Raw genomic sequence first — 21,907 nt, 5'->3', positions numbered from 1 at the left:
CGGACCAAAATTAAGGAGGAATATTTCAGCACTATATTGCTTTCCATACAGGAGAGAATGCATTTTCCAGTTTCAGGAGGGCAGGTTTTTAAATGCTCATCATAAAGGGAGCCTTCCAATACATTCTACCCAAGAACCTAGTGCATTCATCTTGTTTTCAAGCTTATTTAATAAAAAGGAGCTTTCTTAATCTCCATGCAGGTAAATTACATAGGAATGAAAATCAGACAGTATTCAACCAACAAAAGAAACACCTGTGTTTTAAGCAGTACACATTAGGTAAAGCACTGAATTTCATTAATCCACACTTCAGCTGGGTATCTCCCGCCCAACTTTTCTGACAATGTATGTAGTCTGGGTAGAAAGGGCCAATGATCTACAGACTAAGACCAATTTAAAAAAAACAAACCCTGCAAGTTTAATAGTATCTAAGTATGTTACTCATTTTATAAAACAATGAGTAACATTCCAAACAATTTGCTGCCAGCTTCTTTCTCCTGATTATCTCTAAATGCTTCATTTTTTTATCTGTCAATATCTTAGGCTTCAGATAGTGCATATTTTGGTTCTCTCTGAACTGAAAACGGCTTTGCAAAGTGACTATGCTAATCTCTGAGTCTGTCATATTCCGTACCAGGTCTCACAGGTGCCTTTATTTGCATTTATAAATGAAACCAAAACATTGTATGACACACAACAGTAACTTATAAAATAAATTTAGGATAGAGTTTTCTTTTAATTCAACACAGCTAAAATAGCTTCAAAAAATTAGGTTTATTTCAAAGGGCATTAGTGCATATATTACATATCGTATTTTTGAAGTGTTCAGATATGTTAGGCTAAAATTTAGTTAGCAGCTTCTCACTTCTAATTTAGAAACAGAAAGACAAATCAGCTAGATACGCTTGGACTGCTAACTTACTAGCAGTATAAACACTGATTGGAGACCAGTTATAGACTTACAACTGTTTTAAAGGAAGAGAGAATAAAAATCTTCAGAGGCAAAAACCAAAGACCAATTTTTTGCTTCCCAGGCCAAACATCAAAAGATCACCTCTAGAAGCTTTCAAGAGCCTCTCAGAAGAGCCACTCAGATTCACAGTTACATCAAAGGAGATGAGTACCCAGGGACTGTTGTTGGTTTTTTCCTCTTTTTTACTAAAGTCATAAATGTTTATTATGAAAACTTAGAATACATAGCTTACAATTTTTTAATGTTTGGTACTGCATATGAGTCAAAGAACCAAGAAGTCTAAACACAAACACGTGACTGTACTAATCAGTTAGTCTTATTTTATTTATCTGATTAAGGCCACCTGAAATCACCATGCAGCTCTATACAATTTACAAACTATTATTAACTTCCTTAATGGTAATCAAAAATAGAACATTTGTTACTCAACAGTAACTAAAAAACAAAGATAGACTATATCTTCTACGAAGGTAAAGCAAACACATGTTACACCACAATATTTACAAAACCAGTGTATTTAGTTATTCACTATATAGACAGGAAAAACTGAGGCTGAGGACAGAAGAAAGCTAAGGGAATTTGCTCAGCGTTTCTCAGCAGGTGACAGTGAAAGACTAGAACTGAGAGCTCTGTGTCCTCCTATGTGACCTGTTGGGAGGGGCACCAGGTCCCAGCTCTTGTGCTTTCGTTTGAACCTACCCCTTCCTAAGGAGTGACAGTGTACATACACGTGCACTTAGTGCAGCTTATTCCACGCTCTTCTCAACTTCTCTCCTACTTCTCTCCTTCTTTCTGCTCCCTGAGGGCGAGGAGTACGGTTTCCCTCATTTGTCAAACCCTCACTGAGCTTAGCATGGTATTTTACACATAAATATCTATGGATCTGCACCTGTTGAGCAACTATGTGACTATTATTGTAATAATAAAGAGATAACTTCATATTTTACCCAAGCCTCTCAAAAACTGTGCAATATTTAAATGGACACAAAGTAACTACAGATATGTTTTGAGGAAAAGGTCAGACATAATTGGAAGGAGAAGAAATGAAAAGATGGGAAGTGGGTTAGGAAATGAATAAGTAACTTAAAAAGAGGGGCAGATGAATTTGAAGAATAATCTAAAAGTACTCTGCTAGAATGCAGTAAAGTGACTATTTTAAATGACTTTCAGTGACAAAGGCTGTAATAAGAATAATGAATACTGCAATTTCCTTCCACAATAACACGGCCCTCCATCTTCACAGAGGTGAAGAGCACCACACATGTTTACTAAGCAGCCACTGTGTGCCTGGCACTGTTACAGGCTTCACTCTCTAGTTGAAAACCAGACACTAAATAGATTAAAGCAAGAGAGTAATTTTAGCTTTTATAAAAACATTAAACACACACAAGTTGAATTTCTAAAACTGTTTGTATTTATGTAAGCCCTATAAGGAACCACTTCAGAGTTCTGTATATGAGTATTCTTAAGTAAGTGCCCAATGTAATCGCACATACACGGAATTCCTTCCTGAAGTGCCAGTCCACAGTTAAACATCACACATGCATGATGACCTCATGGTCAAATTTTTACTTTATTTGTTGTTGCTGTTGTTTAATTGTTTGTTTAAATTTCTATTTCTCTCCTGTCAACACTTTTAGTTATCTACCCTGAAATAAAGAAGGGAAGTACAACTCAAGTAATTTTCTAATTATTAACAGGTCTGGGGGAAAGAGTTTAGCAAAAGAAAATGTTTAAATACATGACTAACGAAAGTTTGGAATATCTATATTCTTCACCAGTTCAAGCTATCCCAATCTTATACCATGAAGAATGAAGAATTTACTGTAATTATCTGAAAATGGTACATCAGAAATTACTGCTAATTCATGAATGTAGCAAAAAACACTGATGTATTTGTAGACTCTATCAGAAAAAATAAATAAATGAAAAAAATTTCATCTAGTTGGCAGTCAGAATCGATACTGGGCAATACATTGTTTAACAAAAGCATTGCTTTAGCAAAGTAAGCATAATTTGTCTACTCGCTTATTCGGAGCGTCAGTGTGTCTCTTCCGAAGCTGGGCCGACTGAAGCACGAGAGGAAGAGCTGCCTTGGACCCCTACTGTCACTCATCCTCCCAGAAAAACCACTCAGTTAATGAGCCGAAAAACACCTTGAACCTTGATCACATGGTCTACAGGAGGACGACATGCAGGAGAACTTACGCGCATCAAATTTTCACATAATAATGGCAATCACAGCCTGGAAAGATCTCCCAATAGCACTTCTGAAAACGGTAAATCCAGCTTCAAACTCGTCGGCAACAATGGCCTTTCATGATTCTAACATCACTCATATCACAAGGACCACGAAACTTCCAACATGATCAAACATGTAGTCACTTAACAACTGAAAGATGTTTCCAGAATTCAGTAAACTAAGGTCTGGAAGACCAATCTGTCGCTGTATTCTCCTCTACATTGGAATTAGTATGACACCGCTTCATTCATATATTCCATGGCCTACACCATTAATGTCAAAAACGTTAGCAAAGTTAAGGTGTTTCAAGGGCAATTTATGGAGAGAGGCAAATGGGTAGCTAGCTATGCTTTAATTGTCTTTAATATTTTATGCCTAAAATCCCTAGGAGATCTTTAAGTGCTCTGAGCTCCTCTGAGAAACAAAGCTTATCTAAATGCATAATAATAATAACGAATGGTTGCATAGCCCTGGACAAGTCACCTAACCTCTTTTAAATTTTAGTTTCATCATTTGTAAGCAGACGTATCTCACAGCAGTGCTGTAAAGTATACATAAAATAATATAAAAGCACTGACAGAATATAAAGTCAGTACTACATAAACGCTCAATGATAACCTAAAGTTGAAAGAGTCAATATCCTATTACCAGTACCACACACCATAAAGACCCCAGGGGAATTCTCAAAATAAGAATTAAAAGTACAAGACTGTGAAGCTAAAATACTGCAAACTAAAGAGGCCAATATTTATAAAGATAAATATTTCAATTTAAACCAAACCCTGTATTGAGTACTAGCGGGGAATTCAATCATCTCAAGCCATACATGAAGAAGTTTCTTACAAAGTAAATCAGGCCACACTAGAGCTCCTATTAAGAACAGACTGCCTGACCTCACCCAATAAGTCTACGTCCACAGAATACCCAACTCCCGAATGCACAAGTAGAAAATGGCAGACGGAGAATTCTTTGGCACCCAGAAGTCCTCTGCTTTATGCTAATTACCTATTATCCTTTAGTATCAATCAACAGCCTCAGGGAAAAAAGTTAACTTCAAACTCATTAATTTGATTTACATGTTTTTAATATGAGTTAGTTATGGAGCTGCATTTTGGAGTCTGTATTTCACAATAATTACTATCTCGCCTTTTGTTGCAAAATCAACTTTTACCAATTCCCAATTATTTACTATTCAAAACAATCTATTTAACACACACACACCCCAAGCAAAACGTAAGACCATCTTCACTCACATCTGCCTAATATACGCTACTTCATAAACTGAACTTTTAAGGATGAGATCTTAGTTCAAAAGAAGGCGTTAACTGATTCAAATTAAAACATTCCACATGCTATTTTCTTGTCATCAAGAATCCAGAAAGACTTGAGAAAACTTAGTCAGTGAAAATAACGGCATTAACAATATTGCAGTTAACATCTACTGATCACTTGTTACGGGTCTAGCACAGTTCTAAGCACTTTATATACCTCATTTAATCCTCACAACAATCTTATGAGCAAGACAGACAACATTATTATTTCCATAGAAAGAAAGCTTTAAAAAAATTCATCCCTTATTAAAAAGAAATTCACACAAACAGTTAACAAAATTCCTACAAATCTGGCATTATATCAAAGAAAAATGGAATCTTGGTCTAATACCATCCTCTAGATCTAAGTTTTGAACACATCTCATAAGCATGTCCTTTTGTTACATCAACTAATAAATTCTCCTGCACACCATTCAAGGCATGTACATGGTACCAAATTTCCGTCTCTCTCTCCTATAGCAAAGATCAAAGCACAGCATATGTGAGTCACTGCTCACATATAAAAACTGGTCATATGGTTGATAACTGCTATTATTTAAAGTCTTTCAAACTTGAATGCCCTACGTCTGCTTTGTCTTCTACATAGAAGCTAGAATTCAAATACTCAAATTTTGGTTTGCAGTGATTCTCAACTATGTCTGCACAATGCAATTAGCTAGGAAACTTGTAAAAAACCCTGAGGCCCAAGGTCACCTTCATAGCTTTTGACTTCATTTAATGAAAACTAAAATAAACTAACAGGCATTCCAATTTCGGCTGAGGAAACTATTAAAATTAGTCAATTGACAAAAAATATAAATAGATAATAAAGATTGCCAAGATCTAAGAAAAGTCACAGAACCAAAAAAGACACTGTACCAAAAAAGTTAATAAAAAAATTATCATAATTACTATTCTCAAAGAGACTTAAGAGGTTATCACATCAATAAAATAAGAATAAGCTGACATGTAAAGAAAATAACCAGTTTCCTTAAAATATGACTGAAAAACAGAACAGATGAAACTAGTAAGCTAGAAGAAGCCCATAGATCCACCCAGTATAGTGTTAACACAGGAAAAAATTTGGTAGAAGAGCTAAGAGATGTGAAGAAAAGAAGCTGGATTCTGAAGGTCCCAGATTCACATAGTAGGAGTTTCCGAGGGAGAGAACAGAGATGGATGGAAAGGAAATACTCAAATACATTAAGAGGATAAATTTTTTGAGAGTCAAAGATGGGCATTAAGTCTTTAGATGAAAAGGTTCCATATAAAGTACAGAGAAGGATCAACAAGGTTTAAAAAAAAACAAAAAAGGGGCGGAGCCCATGCCCTAGTGGTTAAGTACAGTGCAGTCCACTTCAGCAGCCCAGGTTCAGTTCCCAAGCACAGATCTCCACCACCCATCAGTGGCCATGCTGTGGCAGCATCCCATATACAAAACAGAAGAAGACTGGCTCTGCGGCGCGGGGGAAGGCTCCAGGGCCCCGCATCTCCCCAGCAGGGAAAGCCTCTGCTCACCATTAGGAGGGAGGCCATGCCCAGAATCCAGGACAAAGGGAAGCTCCAGTGGGAGGATCCCCTGGGGCGGCTCAGGCCGCAAGCTGCGGCTGGGCTCACAGGCTCCTGCACACGGGTCGGTGCAGGGGGTGCCCGGACTTCCCGTGGACACGCTTGGAGACTGGGTGGAGCTCCAACACCCAGCTCTGTGGCCCGGGGGGTTGCTCCAGGGTCCCACACCCCCCCAGCAGGGAGGGCCTCTGCTCGCCATTGGCAGGGAGGCCCCGCCCAGCATTCAGAGCAACAGGAAGCTCCCCAGAGCAGAATTCCCCACAGGGCAGCAGCTTACAAGCCACCGCCAGGCCCACAGACTGTGGCCGTGTCCCAGAGGAGGCAAGGGGCTCCCAGAGATCCCATGAGAGTGAAGTGGGGCAGAGTAGAGCTCCGGTGAAATGGCTACGTAGCCCAGGGAGGATCTCCAGGTTCTTACAGCAGCCTCAGCAAAAGCCCCTGCACAGCACTAGTGGAGAGGTCCCGACTGGCAATCGCAAGGCGGGAAGGCCCTGGGGCAAAAGCAGCACAGGTGAGCTAACGAGAGACTGCAGAAGATACCCATAGCTCTGCTGGGACCTATAGTGGACAAGCGTGATCTGGTGGGCTCTATTAGGGACAAATCGGAGATTATAGGTGATCCTGCTCCTGGCTGATGGGAAAGCCCACAACACTGCTGCAGACCACAAGGAGGGAGCGCGTCTAGGTGGGCTGCAGCAGTAGGCACCAGCAGCCTGAGGCCCCCTTCCGACTGCCCCCACAACCAACGAGGGACCCCACAGGACCACTGTGACTACGAGGAGGGGTCCAGGCCCAGTCAGTAACAGCTGACAGGGTTCCTGGTTGGGGCAGTCTAAACAGCTGCCACCCCACATACACCAGACGCAACAAATGGAAGCAGCGACTAAACTCTATCTCTATGAGGAGGCACAAATCCACACTATCAAGCAGTATGAAAAATATATTAAATCTCCAGAACAGAAGGAAAATGATAAGCACCCAGAAAACAATCCCAAAGACAATGAAATCTATAACCTAAATGACGATGATTTCAAAACTGCCATTTTGAAAAAACTCAACGATCTAAAAGAGAATTAAGATAGACAACTCAATGAGTTCAGGAGCTACGTCACAAAAGAGCTTGACACTATAAAGAAGAACCAATTAGAAATACTGGAGATGAAGAACACAATGGAGGAGATTAAGAAAAATCTGGACTCTCTGAACAGTAGGGTTGATAATATGGAGGACAGAATTAGCAATTTGGAGGATAGGAATATAGAAATGCTGTAGGCAGAGGAGGAGAGAGAATTAAGACTAAAAAGAAATGAAGAAACTCTCCAAGAATTATCCGACTCAATTAGGAGATGCAACATGAGGATTATAGGTATACCAGAGGGAGAAGAGAAGGAGAAGGGGGCAGAAGGCCCGTTCAAAGAAATAATAGCTGAGAACTTTCCAAACTTGGGAAGAGAGATAGAACTTCACATCACAGAAGCCAATAGATCTCCAAACTTTATTAACGCAAGAAGACCAACCCCAAGACATATAGTAGTGAAACTAGCAAAAGTCAACGACAAAGAGAAAATACTAAGGGCAGCCAGGCAGAAGAAAATAACTTACAAAGGAAACCCCATAAGGCTATCAGCAGATTTCTCAGGAGAGACGTTACAGGCTAGAAGAGATTGGAATGAAATATTCAAAACTCTGAAGGACAAAAATCTGCAGCCAAGAATACTCCACCCAGTGAAAATATCCTTCAACTACAATGGAGAAATAAAAACTTTCTCAGATAAACAAAAGTTAAGGGAGTTCATCACCACAAAACCTCCTCTTCAAGAATTGCTCAGGAAGAAACTCATTCCTGAAAAATCAAAAAAAGGAAAGGGGTTACAAAATCCAGAACAAAGGAGATAAGCAGAAGGACAATAACACAAAGTAACAGCTCTCCATCAGGACAAAATGCAAAAGAACCGGAAAACAAGTGATAAAATTGCAACAGTAGGCCCCCACATTTCAATAATCACACTAAATGTGAATGGATTGAACTCTCCAATCAAAAGACACAGAGTGGCAGGATGGATCAAAGAACAAGATCCAACAATATGCTGCCTCCAGGAAACACACCTCAGCCCCAAAGACAAACACAGACTCACGGTGAAGGGATGGAAGACAGTACTCCAAGCCAATAATGAACAAAAGAAAGCAGGTGTTGCCATACTTATATCAGACAAAGTAGACTTCAAAGCAAAACAGACAAAGAAAGACAAAGAGGGGCAGTATATAATGCTAAAAGGGATGCTTCACCAAGATGACATAACAGTTATAAATATATACGCACCCAACACAGGAGCACCACAATTCGTAAAGAAACTATTAACAAAACTAAAAGGAGACATCAACAGCAATACAATAATAGTAGGGGACCTCAACACCCCATCAACACCAATGGACAGATCATCCAGACAGAAAAATCAACAAGGAAATTACAGAATTAAATGAAAAATTAGATCACATGGACCTAACAGATATATATAGGACACTTCATCCAAAAACAGCAGGTTACACATTCTTCTCAAGCGCGCATGGAACATTCTCAAGGACAGACCATATCTTGGGAAACAAAGCAAGCATCAGTAAGTTCAAGAGGGTTGAAATAATATCAAGCATCTTTTCTGATCACAATGCTATGAAACTAGAAGTCAACTACAAGAATAAAGCTGGGAAAGGGCCAAAAGTGTGGAGACTAAACAACATGCTACTGAACAAACAATGGATTATTGAAGAAATTAAAGAAGAAATCAAATATTATCAGGAGACAAATGAAAATGAAAACACACCGTACCAAATTATTTGGGATGCAGCAGAGGCAGTCCTAAGAGGGAAATTCATTGCAATACAGGCTCACCTCAATAAGCAAGAAAAATCTTACATAAACAACCTCAAACGACACCTAATGGAATTAGAAAAAGAAGAACAAACAAAGCCCAAAGTCAGCAGAAGGAGGGAAATAATAAGAATTAGAGCAGAAATAAATGATATTGAAACAAAAAAGACAGTAGAAAGGATCAATGAAACAAAGAGTTGGTTCTTGGAAAAAATTAACAAAATCGACAAACCCTTAGCCAGACTCACTAAAAAAAAAGAAAGAGAGAAGTCTCAAATAAATAAAATTAGAAAGGAGAGAGGAGAAATCACAACAGATACCGAAGAAATACAAAGGATCGTAAGAGAATACTATGAAAAACTATATGCCAACAAATTGAACAACCTAGAAGAAATGGATAAATTCCTAGCCTCATACAACCTACCCAAACTGAATCAGAAAGAAACAGAGAATCTGAATAGACCAATCAGAAGTAAAGAAATAGAAACAATAATAAAAAACCTCCCCAAAAATAAGAGTCCAGGACCAGACAGCTTCTCTGGAGAATTCTACCAAACATTCAAAGAAGATTTAATACCTATCCTTCTCAAACTGTTCCAGAAAATAGAGGAAGATGGAGCACTCCCTAATACATTCTATGAAGCCAACATCACCCTGATCCCCAAACCTGAGAAAGGCAACACAAAGAAGGAAAACTACAGGCCAATATCACCGATGAACATAGATGCAAAAATCCTCAACAAAATTTTGGCAAACCGAATACAGCAATATATCAAAAAGATTATACACCATGATCAAGTGGGATTTATACCAGGGACACAGGGATGGTTCAACATCCGCAAGTCAATCAACGTGATTCACTACATTAACAATATGAGAACAAAAACCACATGATCTTCTCAATAGATGCAGAGAAAGCATTCGACAAGATCCAAAATCCATTTATGATAAAAACCCTCAATAAAACAGGTATAGAAGGAAAGTACCTCAACATAATAAAGGCCATATATGACAAACCCACAGTCAACATCATACTCAACGGACAAAAACTGACACCCATCCCTCTCAGAACAGGAAGAAGACAAGGGTGTCCACTTTCACCACTCTTATTCAACACAGTACTGGAGGTGTTGGCCAGAGCTATTCAGCAGGAAAAAGAAATAAAAGGAATCCAAATAGGCAACGAAGAAGTAAAACTCTCGCTCTTTGCAGACGACATGATCTTATATATAGAAAACCCCAAAGAATCCATAGAAAAACTATTAGAAACAATCAACAACTACAGCAAAGTTGCAGGGTATAAAATCAACATACACAAATCAGTAGCATTTCTATATGCTAACAATGAACTAACAGAAAAAGATATCAAGAACTCAATCCCATTCACGATCGCAACAAAAAGAATAAAATACCTTGAGATAAATTTAACCAAGGAAGTGAAAGATCTATACAACGAAAACTACAAGACCTTCTTGAAAGAAATCGACAACGACATAAAGAGATGGAAAGACATTCCATGCACATGGATTGGAAGAATAAACATAGTTAAAATGTCCATACTACCTAAAGCAATCTAAAGATTAAATGCTATCCCAATCAGAATTCCAATGTCATTCTTTACAGAAATTGAACAAAGAATCCAAAAATTCATATCGGGCAACAAAAGACCCCGAATTGCTAAAGCAATCCTGAGAAAGAAGAACAAAGCTGGAGGCATCACAATCCCTGACTTCAAAACATACTACAAAGCCACAGTAATCAAAACAGCATGGTACTGGTACAAAAACAGATACACAGATCAATGGAACAGAATTGAAAGCCCAGAAATAAAACCACACATCTATGGACAGCTAATCTTTGACAAAGGAGCTGAGGGCCTACAATGGAGGAAAGAAAGTCTCTTCAACAAATGGTGCTGGGAAAACTGGACAGCCACATGTAAAAGAACGAAAATCAACCATTCTTTTTCACCATTCACAAAAATAAACTCAAAATGGATCAAAGACCTAAAGATCAGGCCTGAAACAATAAGTCTTCTAGAAGAGAATATCGGCAGCACACTCTTTGACATCAGCTTCAAAAGAATCTTTTCGGACACCATAACGCCTCACATGAGGGAAACAATAGAAAGAATAAACAAATGGGACTTCATCAGGCTAAAGAGCTTCTTCAAGGCAAGGGAAAACTGGATTGAAACAAAAAAACACCCCACTAATTGGGAAAAAACATTCACAAGTTATTTATCCGACAAAGGGTTAATCTCCATAATATACAAAGAACTCACACGACTCAACAATAAAAAATCAAATAACCCAATTACAAAATGGGCAGGGGACATGAACAGACATTTCTCCAAAGAAGATATACAGATGGCCAATAGACACATGAAAAGATGCTCATCATCACTAATCATCAGGGAAATGCAAATCAAAACTACACTAAGATATCACCTTACACCTGTTAGAATGGCAAAAATATCCAAAACCAAGAGTGACAAACATTGGAGAGGCTGTGGAGAAAAGGGAACCCTCATACACTGTTGGTGGGAATGCAAACTGGTGCAGCCACTATGGAAAACAGTATGGAGATTCCTCAAAAAGTTAAGAATAGAAATACCTTATGACCCAGCCATCCCACTACTGGGTATATATCCTAAGAACATGAAATCAGCAATTCCAGAAGTTCCACGCACCCCTATCTTCATTGCAGCATTATTCACAATAGCTAAGTCATGGAACCAACCTAAGTGCCCAGCAACTGACGACTGGATAAAGAAGTTGTGGTACATATATACAATGGAATACTACTCAGCCATAAAAAAGGACAAAGTCGTCTCATTCACAACAACATGGACAGACCTTGAGAGTATTATGTTGAGTGAAATAATCCAGACAGAGAAAGATGAACTCTGTATGACTCCACTCATAGGTGGCAGTTAACATATGGACAAAGAGAACTGATCGGTGGTTGCCAGGGGAAAGGGGGATGGAGGGAGGGCACTAGGGGTGAAGTGGTGTACCTACAACATGACTAATAATAACGTACAACTGTAATTTCACAAGGATGTTAACTTTTATAACCTTAATAAAACAAACAAACAAACAAACAAACAAAAATTTAGAGAGAAAAAGCTACTCGAAAAAATCCAGCCAAATAAGATGAGATTCAAAACAATGAACTCAACAATGGGGGACTAAAGGAAAAGATTTGTCAGTAAACACTGAATCCTCTTCAATATAGAACTATGGCTACACTATCATTACAAAACAGAACAAAAGGTATCAACCTCAACAATCTAAATGTACATACTTAAAATATGGTTTCTCTCGACTACTCTATCACGCTAAAAAAGCTAGATAGATTTCCCCCAAATTCAGAGGGTATATTTGGGGTAATGTGACTTAAACTATAGACTACATGTTATGAATTAAATACTGCATGAAGTGCAATCGCCTCAAAGAGATAGGAATCCATCCACCAGGGCAGCCGTAGGCCACTGACTTGCAGTGGGAAGTCTTTGCTCTTGTTCAACTCTTTGAACCACATTCCAGGCTAAGTGCTAGCAGGGATTTATTTAACAATGGTTAATAATTTTTCAGAGAAACTCTAGAAAAGCCAACTAGCACAATATAACTTGGAAAACCAAAAAACTTGGGAGGTGGAAAGAACGGTAACGCGCACATCATTCATGGGGAACAACATATATTGTTATATATATGGTCTGAAAAAGAAAATAAAATGCAAACCGCAGGGCCACAGTCTAGACCTACACAAAGACTCTCCAGGGATGAGCCCCAAGAGAGTCTAATAAACAGCCCTTTTTGCTGGCTTGGGCAAGCAACTTAATGAAAACCCTACAAGAAAACAGCTAATGGAGGCATTAATGTCCTTTTAACTTCCTTCCTTCCAGTAAATTAAGCTGTTCTTAACCCAGATGGGACAGGGAGGAATTCTTTAAGGATGGAACTACATGTTATTGATCTTTGTGGCCCCAGGGACCAAGCCTAGACCAGGTACATAAATTAGACCTTATACATAATTGTTGAATGTTGATTTAAGAGTACACCCTGAATCCAATAACTGTTGGAACCACAGTGCCAGATTCCAAAGACACTCATCAACAGTGAACATCTTTGGCTGTGTACTTCTCGAGGGGAGATTGATAATTCGACTCTTTGGTTTTTTTTTTCTTTTCCTGCTTTATCTCCCCAAATCCCCCCGGTACATAGTTGTACATCTTAGCTGCAGGTCCTTCTAGTTGTGGCATATGGGATGCCACCTCAACACGGCCTGACGAGTGATGCCATGTCCGCGCCCAGAATCCGAACCCTGGGCCACCGCAGCGGAGCGTGCGAACTTAACCACTCGGCCACGGGGCCGGCCCCTCGACTCTTTCTTCTTCAGCTTTATGTCAGCCCAAGATTCTGTACTTTAAATAAAACTCTTAGGGTCCTGAGGATGAAAACGCTTCCAAGTGGATAAATTCATATTTCACTCTAGTTTCCAAATACACTGTAACATAATCAAGCATGGCTGTAAAAAAAGTGGACAGAAAAACCTTGCTTCATTCCATTGTTGATCAATTCTTATAGGTTTTACCATAATGGATATCTCTTAGGAACAGAAAGAGAAATCTATATTGAATTGTTTAAACTACCCCTTTCCAAAAGAGATTTGAGACTGACAAATACAAACAACATCTATTTTAACTTATTTTTTTCCTAAACTCATTGTGGCAATCATTTCACGATATATGTAAGTCAAATCATTATGCTGTACAACTTAAATATATACAGTGCTGTATGTCAATTATGTTTCAATAAAACTGGAAAAAATAAAAAAAATAAGGCATTAGCAAAGATTTTTATAAATAAATCATCTATTGAGTTGGAGGAAGTGGTGTATAATGAAAAGAGAGTTAAAAAACTTCAGTTCAAATGCTCGAATTTGTACAATTCATGTAATGATATCTAAGGTCCTTTGCAATTCTAAAAATGGATTTGTAAGACAGGAATGGGTTCCAAAACAAAAACTACAGTTAAATATGGATTATCTGAATAATAAATCTGAAAAAAACCAAATTATAACAAAGAGAAAAAGGAGGGAGCAAATATGCTAATTATAAGGATTAACATAGTTTCTATGATTAAGCATCATATTTAGCTCTGAGCTTCCTGGTAACCAGAGCAAAAAAAGACATCTTGATTATATACCCCTTGCTAAAAAAGAAATGGAATACTAACTTCTCAGAAGAGAATGCTTTTCCTTATAGGGAGCCCCCAACTTTCCAGTCAGTGGAGCTCTGCTTTTATCTGTTTTAGATATGGGGTATCTACAATTTATTTGAAGAAAATGTTCTGGGGCTTAAAAAAGAAAAAAAGAGAATCTTAAAAAAAAAAGAAAGAAACTGGTCTGGTTCAACTCTTTCACTTTATAAACAAAAAGACAAAAGGCCAACAAAATTAATAACTCATCTACAGTTACATGGCTACCAAGCAGCTTCATGATCTTACCTAATCTTAACTTTTAATTTCCTTTTAATACAAAACATAGTGCTGTGTCAGCCACAAGGACCAAAAAAAAGCAGTAAACTAATAAAGGAAACCTCCTAATAGTTCAACTTGGTATTCATTTCCCCCTCTAAACGAAGCTTTACACATAGGGAATGATCCAACAGGAAATTTCCACTTCTGAACTACCCAAGGACACAGGAGAATTACAAAGTCACAGATGCCAGCTCTGCAGCAGACTGACCTATTCAGCTGTAAAGTCAGCCAACCTGCAGAAACCAAATTTCCTCCAGCACAAAGGTCCAAATCGTGAATTGCAAAGGAAGGGGAATGGCAGTGGACAAGTTCTCACTGTAACAGAGATCTTTACTTCTCAGTCACAAAATTGTAGAGAAAAACACTACAGAAGCTCGCTATAAATATTGATGTAAAGAAATCTGTCCTGAGCAAGAAGATGCAGGCTGAACGTTTATATATGCATGCAGACTGAAGTTTACTACCCCCCTGTAAAATTCCACTCAGGCTTCCATTCATCCTCTCCATTTCAAAGCTGGATGTGGCTTTCAGCACGCTTGTTGACCACAAAAATGGAGCAGATGCAATTAAGACAAAACTTGCGAAAGAAAAAAATGTATATGTAGATGCATGTGTATAATTTCAGATTCTGTGATGAAATTACAAAGTGACCCACTATTTGCCAAAAAGTCAAATTCATGATCCAATTTCAAAACTCCTAGCTTCTTTGTTAGAAAGAATTATGAAAATCTTTTAATACACTGTTTATGTTAAAGAGAGAAAATTTGTTTTTAACTCTTTTTCTCATAGTTTGGAATATGAGATTTCCAAAGAAATCTACTGGAACTTAGAGTTAATGACAGTAAAGCAGGTCAATAATGTAAAAAGATCTTTCTTCTAAAAGTAGTTTTCCTTTTTTGTATAAAAGCAGCTAACACATTTTATTAAATAATTTCAGATTGTAAAGGAAATCAATAGGTTGATCAATAATTATTAAAAATAACCAATAATAAACCAGTAAGTTAATGTATACCTATAAAATCTAAATATAAAGTGATACTAGGAGTTATTTACATGCCTGCATAATACTTCTACCATGAAGTTCACTATTTCTTAACATTTCTCTCCAGAAAGTTAATCCCCTTATATACAGATACATAGCTTTACATAATGACATTTCTGTAAAAAGCAAAATAATGTTCAAATGGTAAACACACCACACCAACAAACAAAGAAACTTTCAAATGGTAATTTTTCAAACACCAATGGTTCAAATGACCACACCAACAAAGAAAGAAAACCTGAGATTCAGATCTATCTAGGGGGCGACTTGGAAGAAAAGGACACAAACTATGCACTTAGCATCCTGTCAAATCCCTCTGCCAGATCTTAGCATCCCAAGTTAGAATCTTTTTAGGAATTTAATAACTGCTACTGTACAAAAGAAACATATAAATATTCATTTTTCTACAACCCTCTATATGATTTTCTGTATCATAAAGAGTTTGCCTTTATAGAATGAAAATAAATATTTAATTGCCAAGAAATCTGTTATTATTTTCTTTACTGAGCTACTGACTTACTTCTCTAAAATTAGTATTTGTTGCAATTATAATCACAGGAAGTCCAAAGGATAATTCGATAACAAAATTCACCTTTGTTATAGTTTTGGTTTTCAAACCTCCATTCTCCACAACACTGAAGTCCAGTTTGCCATCATCCTTACTTCCTATCGCTTTGAGTCCTTGCAAAAGAATATCTCGTAAATTCTGATAAAGAGGTTTTTCGGCATAGTCCAGTAATTTCACTGTTTCCATGTATTTAGCAATTTCATCTAAAAGAATAACACAATTATTTTGTAAGTTTTTAATCATAAATACAACATATTTATCTCTTCTAAGAAAATAATCTGTGGTTATAGTAAAATTAGAATGCAAGTGTATATCTTGTTAAAATATGGTTTTTTCCCCAATCACTTCTTCAATGTAAAGTATGCTTTTTCAGTCAGGAATTGTCGGGCAAGTCAAATAAAAAATGTATTTTGAGATACGATGTAAAAACATTTTTGTAATTGTGAGAGACAATAAAAGAAATACTTAAAATTTAAACATTTGCAAAAATAACTGCTGTAGTTTTAAAGATATAAAAAAGTATGAAAGGACCTAGAATAAAGATTATGAAGTAAAATGTGCTTAAGAATAATGTATATTATGGTCAATATTTTTTTTCCATGGAAGCCACTAGTTCCATAGAAGATAGATGCATTCTTTGTATAAATGAAAAATAAAACATACCAAAAACACGCTGAAGAAAAAAGGCCTTATTTTCCCATAAAAGAGAAAAACCAGCTTCTGCATGATAAAAGGTTTACTGTACACTGCGGCAGAACCACATCCATAAAAAGAAATCTTCCATCAAGATCAACACTTCCCGACATTAAAAACCCATCTTTAGGCTAATGACTCACACAGGTACATCCCCAGCCTAGCCCCTTCTCCTGACCTCAAGACTTGTATATCCACTGCCTCATATATTGGTCCTTGGATACAAAGCGTCATCTCAAATCCCAACAAATCCAAATCTAAACTCCTGACCGACGACCCAAACCTGCTCCCCCTGTGCTTTTCCCTGTCTCGGTTACTGGGAATTCCACCCTTCCAGCTCCACAAACCTGCAATCTTCTCTTCCCACAGCCCACATCCAGTAAGTCAAGAAATCCCATCAGTGCTACATACACACATATAGATACACACGCATTCATTCCAATATTTCATAAGCTCCTACTATGTGCCAGGCACAATTCCAGATACTTGGGATACAGGAGGACAAAAGAGACCGAAGATCTGTCCCTTCCACTTTCTTAATCTGATAAAGGGCCTCTACAGAAAGCCTGAAGCGAACATCAAGTCTGGTAAAATACTGAAAACCTTCCCTCTGAGGGAGGAAAACGGCAGGGATGTCCACTTTCATCACTTCTGTTCAGTACAACACTCATGTACACTTTCCACCCACAGTAAGGCAAGAAAAGAAATAGAAGGCATAAAGAGTGGGATGGAAGACATAAGACAGTTTATTCACAAACATGATAGTATATGTAGAAAATCCTAAGGAATCTATAAAAAACAACTAGAATAGATATATTTAACAAGGTCACAGGATGCAAGGTAAATATATAAAAATCTATTTCTATATATTAGCAACAAGCAATTGGAAAATGAAATTTAAAAAAATATGTATCACAATAGCATCAAAAAGCATCTAGTACAATGAAAGATGGGTAAGATTTTTTTGCAGAGAAAACTATAAAACATAGTTGAGAGAAATTAAGTGAGACCAAATTAAATGAAGGCTACGCCACGTTACTGGATTGGAAGACTCAACGGTACAAAGATGTGGACGTCCCCACTCAGTCTACAGGGTCGACGCAACCCCATTCCAAGTTCCAGCAAACTGGAGAAGGAGGGAGGAGTGTGCAACTGACAAGGTGATGCTAAAATTTACCTAGATATGCAAAATGCCAAGAAGAGCAAAATAGCAGGGTCAAGTTTAAAGAATGACAGTGCAGGAGGAATGGAACTATCGGATATCAAGACTGAAGATAAAGCTACAGAAATTAAGACCCAAGAATAGACCAAAAAAACAATGAAAGAAACGAGTGCAGACACAGATCCACAGATCCACACCTGACTTAAGACAAAGGTGGCAGCATAGGGAAAGAATGGTCTTTTCAAGAAAAGCTGCTGGGTCAACTGGATATAACTATGGGGTGGGGAAGAAATATGACCCCCCCTCATATAATACATAATAATCAATTGCAGGTAGACTATACATCTATACATGTAATTGGCAATCTGTAATTACTAAAGATTGGAAACAATCCAACATAGATGAACAATAGTATATAAACATAATGGAATACTATACAGAAACGAGAATAAACTACTGTTAAATATGCAGCAGTGGCGTTCTGAGGTTCTGAAGTACAGCATGGTGACTATAGTCCAGAACACGGTATTGCATACTTAAAAGCTGCTGAGAGTAGATCTTAAGCATTCTCATCATAAAAAAAATGTTTATTATGTTAACCCTGTGAGGTAATGGACATGTTAATTATCTCGATCTCGTAATCATTCTACAATGCATATGTATATCAAATCAACATGTTGTACACTTGAATATATACAATTATATTTGTCAATTATTCCTCAATAAAGTTAAAAAACGAATGAAAACATTAAAAAAAACCCATGCAACAATGGGAATGAATTTCACAAATACAATACTGAGTGAAAGAAAAAGGACTGGAACAGAACTAGAATGTCCATTTCATGAGGGCGGGGATTTTTATCTGTTGCGTTGACTCTGATTCCACTTCCATATAGTTCAAAAACAAATCCCTGGTGCTGGAAGTGAGGCTAGTGATTCATCAGGCCAGAGGGCTTGTGACCGGCAGGAGGCACAAGGGGATTCTGAGAAGCCTATAAGGTGCTATTTCTTGACGTGGTTGGCAGGTTGCAATTTTAAACAGAATAAGGTCAGGGTGGACCTCCCTGAAAAGAAGACCGCTGAGCAAAGGCTTGAGAATACTTCTAAGTACATCCAGATGGGTCCCTTCTCACCGCCTGCACTGCTAACTCTCTTGCTTGGATTATCGCAGCGGCCTCCTAACCCACTCCACTTATACCCTGTCTTGCTCCCTTGGCAGTCTATCCTTAAAACAGAAGCTGGGGAGACTTCCATTCAAGATAGACGGTTCATGTCACTCTTCTACTCCAAGCCTTACACTCTTGCTCAAAGTAAAAGCCAAAGCCCTTTTGATGGCCTGAAAGGATGCATTCCTCAAATACACTGGCACCTCCTTCCTTCTGCCTAGAACACTCTTCGCCAGACTTCCACATAAGTCACTCCCTATCTCCTTCCTACAACTGCTCAAATGTCACCTCCTCGATCAGGCCAGCCCTGGCCACCCTAATTAAAATTCCAATCCTCTTCTCCACCCCATCCCCACCCCCTAATTCTATTCCCCTGCTTTCTTCTATTTTTCCATAGCAATGGCCACATAATATACTGTAAAATTCACTCATTTGTTTACTGTCTCTCCCTCCCAACTAGAGCATTAGCTACATGAGGACAGGAATTTTTATTTGTTTTGTTTACTGGTGTATCCCTAGTGCCTAGAATGGTCCCTGGCACATAATAAAGCCTCAATGAAAATACAGTGGAAATGATGAATGAAATTTGGTTCCTTTCCTGAAAGGACTGAATAATAATTGAATGAAGCTCCAGTATTCACGCAGCCCACCTTGGGAAAGGAAAGTGCTTTTGATGAAAGCAGGACCCGCTACAATGATTACACCTAAAATACCCAGCTCTTACATTAAGGGATAGTCCATGGACATCATAACTCTTTTCTCTCCAAGAAAACAAATCACTACGAACATTTAAGAAGTCTTTTCCTACCTGGCTTGTTTTTCTCAGGAAAACATTTGTCCATCAACCCTGCAATATTTTCTCTATATCTGTTAAAAATTAAAGAATAAGTCATTGTTTGAAGCTTGATGCCACAGAAAGTCATTAATGTTTAATAACAGTAAATAGCACATTAAGCAGCATTGTGCTACATCCTAAACATGCTTACAGACATTCTTCTAAAGTAAACTGAAACAAAAACCAAAGAATCTTACTGTTTAAGAGTACTTTCTTATTTCTACATTAGTATCCAATAAAACTATAGTTCTCGTCAAGAAATTCTGACTAAAAAACACTTGCCTTATCGTGATTTTGCCCAAAATAAATTATTATGTTTTCTTTTACCTAATTTTGGAATCTCTAACGTAGTTAGGATCTTTCAAATTATCCTCCCAAGGAAGATGCCCACTGAGCCACTGGATCATGCAGTATCCAAGTATTTCCAAGTCACCACGTCGCGACGGGGCTATGCACACAAAAGAGGCAGCTTAGGAATACTGACATCATTTTTAAGTATATATAAAGCAATAAGGTAAAACAGTCAACTTTATAGTCTTGTTTGTCATCATAAAATTCTGACTGCATTTAATAAAAGCATTGAATATCGAGCAATATAAAAGAAATAATTTACCTCCAACTAATAATTTACTTTAAAATCCAAACTGGCAAACTCTAGAGTTTCAAACTGAGACTACTAGTCTAGGAAATAAATTATAAAACAATGACACATTTAACATTGCCCTTGGAAAACTTAAAGATATTAAAAACGCTAAAAGCTATTATGAGGCCCACAGAACAAGGAGTTTTAGCTCCTCTGCGTGTTGGGCACAGAAAAAAGAAACAAATGCTGAGGAAACAGCCTAACCTAATAGGTGACAAAATAAAAGTTTACCTGTTACAAAGTTGTAGCTACATAAGAAACTTCCACAATTTTAGGGGGAAAGACCCCCAACATTCTGATTAAGCTAAATAAAACCAAAAAAGACCTTTGCTGCAGCTGACTGAACTACCTTCTCAGCTAAGACCCTGGTAATCTTTGAAGGGTGGGAGGAAGACGGCAAGAGAACACAGTGGCCCTGTTACAGAACTGCAGGAGTCTAACTTGTCCCTTCTTTCTCCAGCTTCTTCGATTCTTATTCATTTATCTACTTATTTATTTATGCAGAATTAAGAATCGTGTAGGAATTCAGCTGAAAACATTAGCAGTGTATTTCTTATTTCTTGTTCAAGTGCTGCTGACATACCCACACCATTGTGCGCATCGATGCTGGTGAATTCAATTGTGCCATCATGACATCTTTTGGGGTCTTCTTTGTATTCTTTGTGAATTCCTTCTGGGCAATACCGATAAGCAAGGCCATAATCTACCAAGTACACCTATAAATGTCCAAGCACCAAGACACAGTAAAGCCCAAATGACTGCACATATTCCCCTTTAAAGCCCTGAAACAAAATACTGTCATTTGAGGGTGACATACCACAGCACCCAAACGAGTTAGATCCAATATGCAAAGAACAGCAAATACTTAATTCTCAAAGACTTGATTCATTTATTTAACAGGGTTAAATGACCATGTAGCTATAGTCCAGATAATATCATCTGACTTTATATACTTTGCAGACAAGTATCTGTCATGCTTGCAAGTAATCTTGTCTTCAACTTGAGCAAAGATTGTAAACCTCATACTTTTTCTTACAGTCTAAACCAAAATTAACCACAGAATAAACCATCAATACTTGTTGCAAAACAATTGCCACATACCAAGTATAAGACTGCAAACACATAATACATTAGTTATCTTCTATTCCTCTGCGTCTTCACTTATGAAATCATCAAATATCAATTCACTCCATAAAAACATTTCATAAATTATAATAATGATCTGAAAAACTTTTAGATAAGGCTCTTACCTACATTTACATATTATATATCAAAGTCAAATCTTTATAATT

General features: G+C 37.7%; 1 protein-coding gene across 8 annotated transcripts in view; it reads right to left on the bottom strand.

Annotated features, from left to right (window-relative positions):
• Nucleotides 1-21,907, bottom strand: part of VRK1 (VRK serine/threonine kinase 1) — an 84,580-nt gene that overhangs the window by 7,116 nt on the left and 55,557 nt on the right. For all 8 annotated transcript variants that reach the window (XM_070594652.1, XM_070594649.1, XM_070594648.1 and 5 more), the window contains exons 8-11: nucleotides 21,199-21,331; nucleotides 20,300-20,420; nucleotides 19,946-20,004; nucleotides 16,141-16,319 (exon numbers count right to left, since the gene is read on the bottom strand). In XM_070594652.1, coding sequence (XP_070450753.1) covers nucleotides 16,141-16,319; nucleotides 19,946-20,004; nucleotides 20,300-20,420; nucleotides 21,199-21,331 — 492 coding nt within the window. The remainder of the gene's footprint in view (nucleotides 1-16,140; nucleotides 16,320-19,945; nucleotides 20,005-20,299; nucleotides 20,421-21,198; nucleotides 21,332-21,907) is intronic.

Source organism: Equus przewalskii, chromosome 25 (assembly GCF_037783145.1).
Source record: "Equus przewalskii isolate Varuska chromosome 25, EquPr2, whole genome shotgun sequence".
Taxonomy (NCBI): domain Eukaryota; kingdom Metazoa; phylum Chordata; class Mammalia; order Perissodactyla; family Equidae; genus Equus; species Equus przewalskii.
The sequence above is the reverse complement of the archived record's forward strand: the minus strand, read 5'-3'. Positions and strand labels throughout refer to the sequence as shown.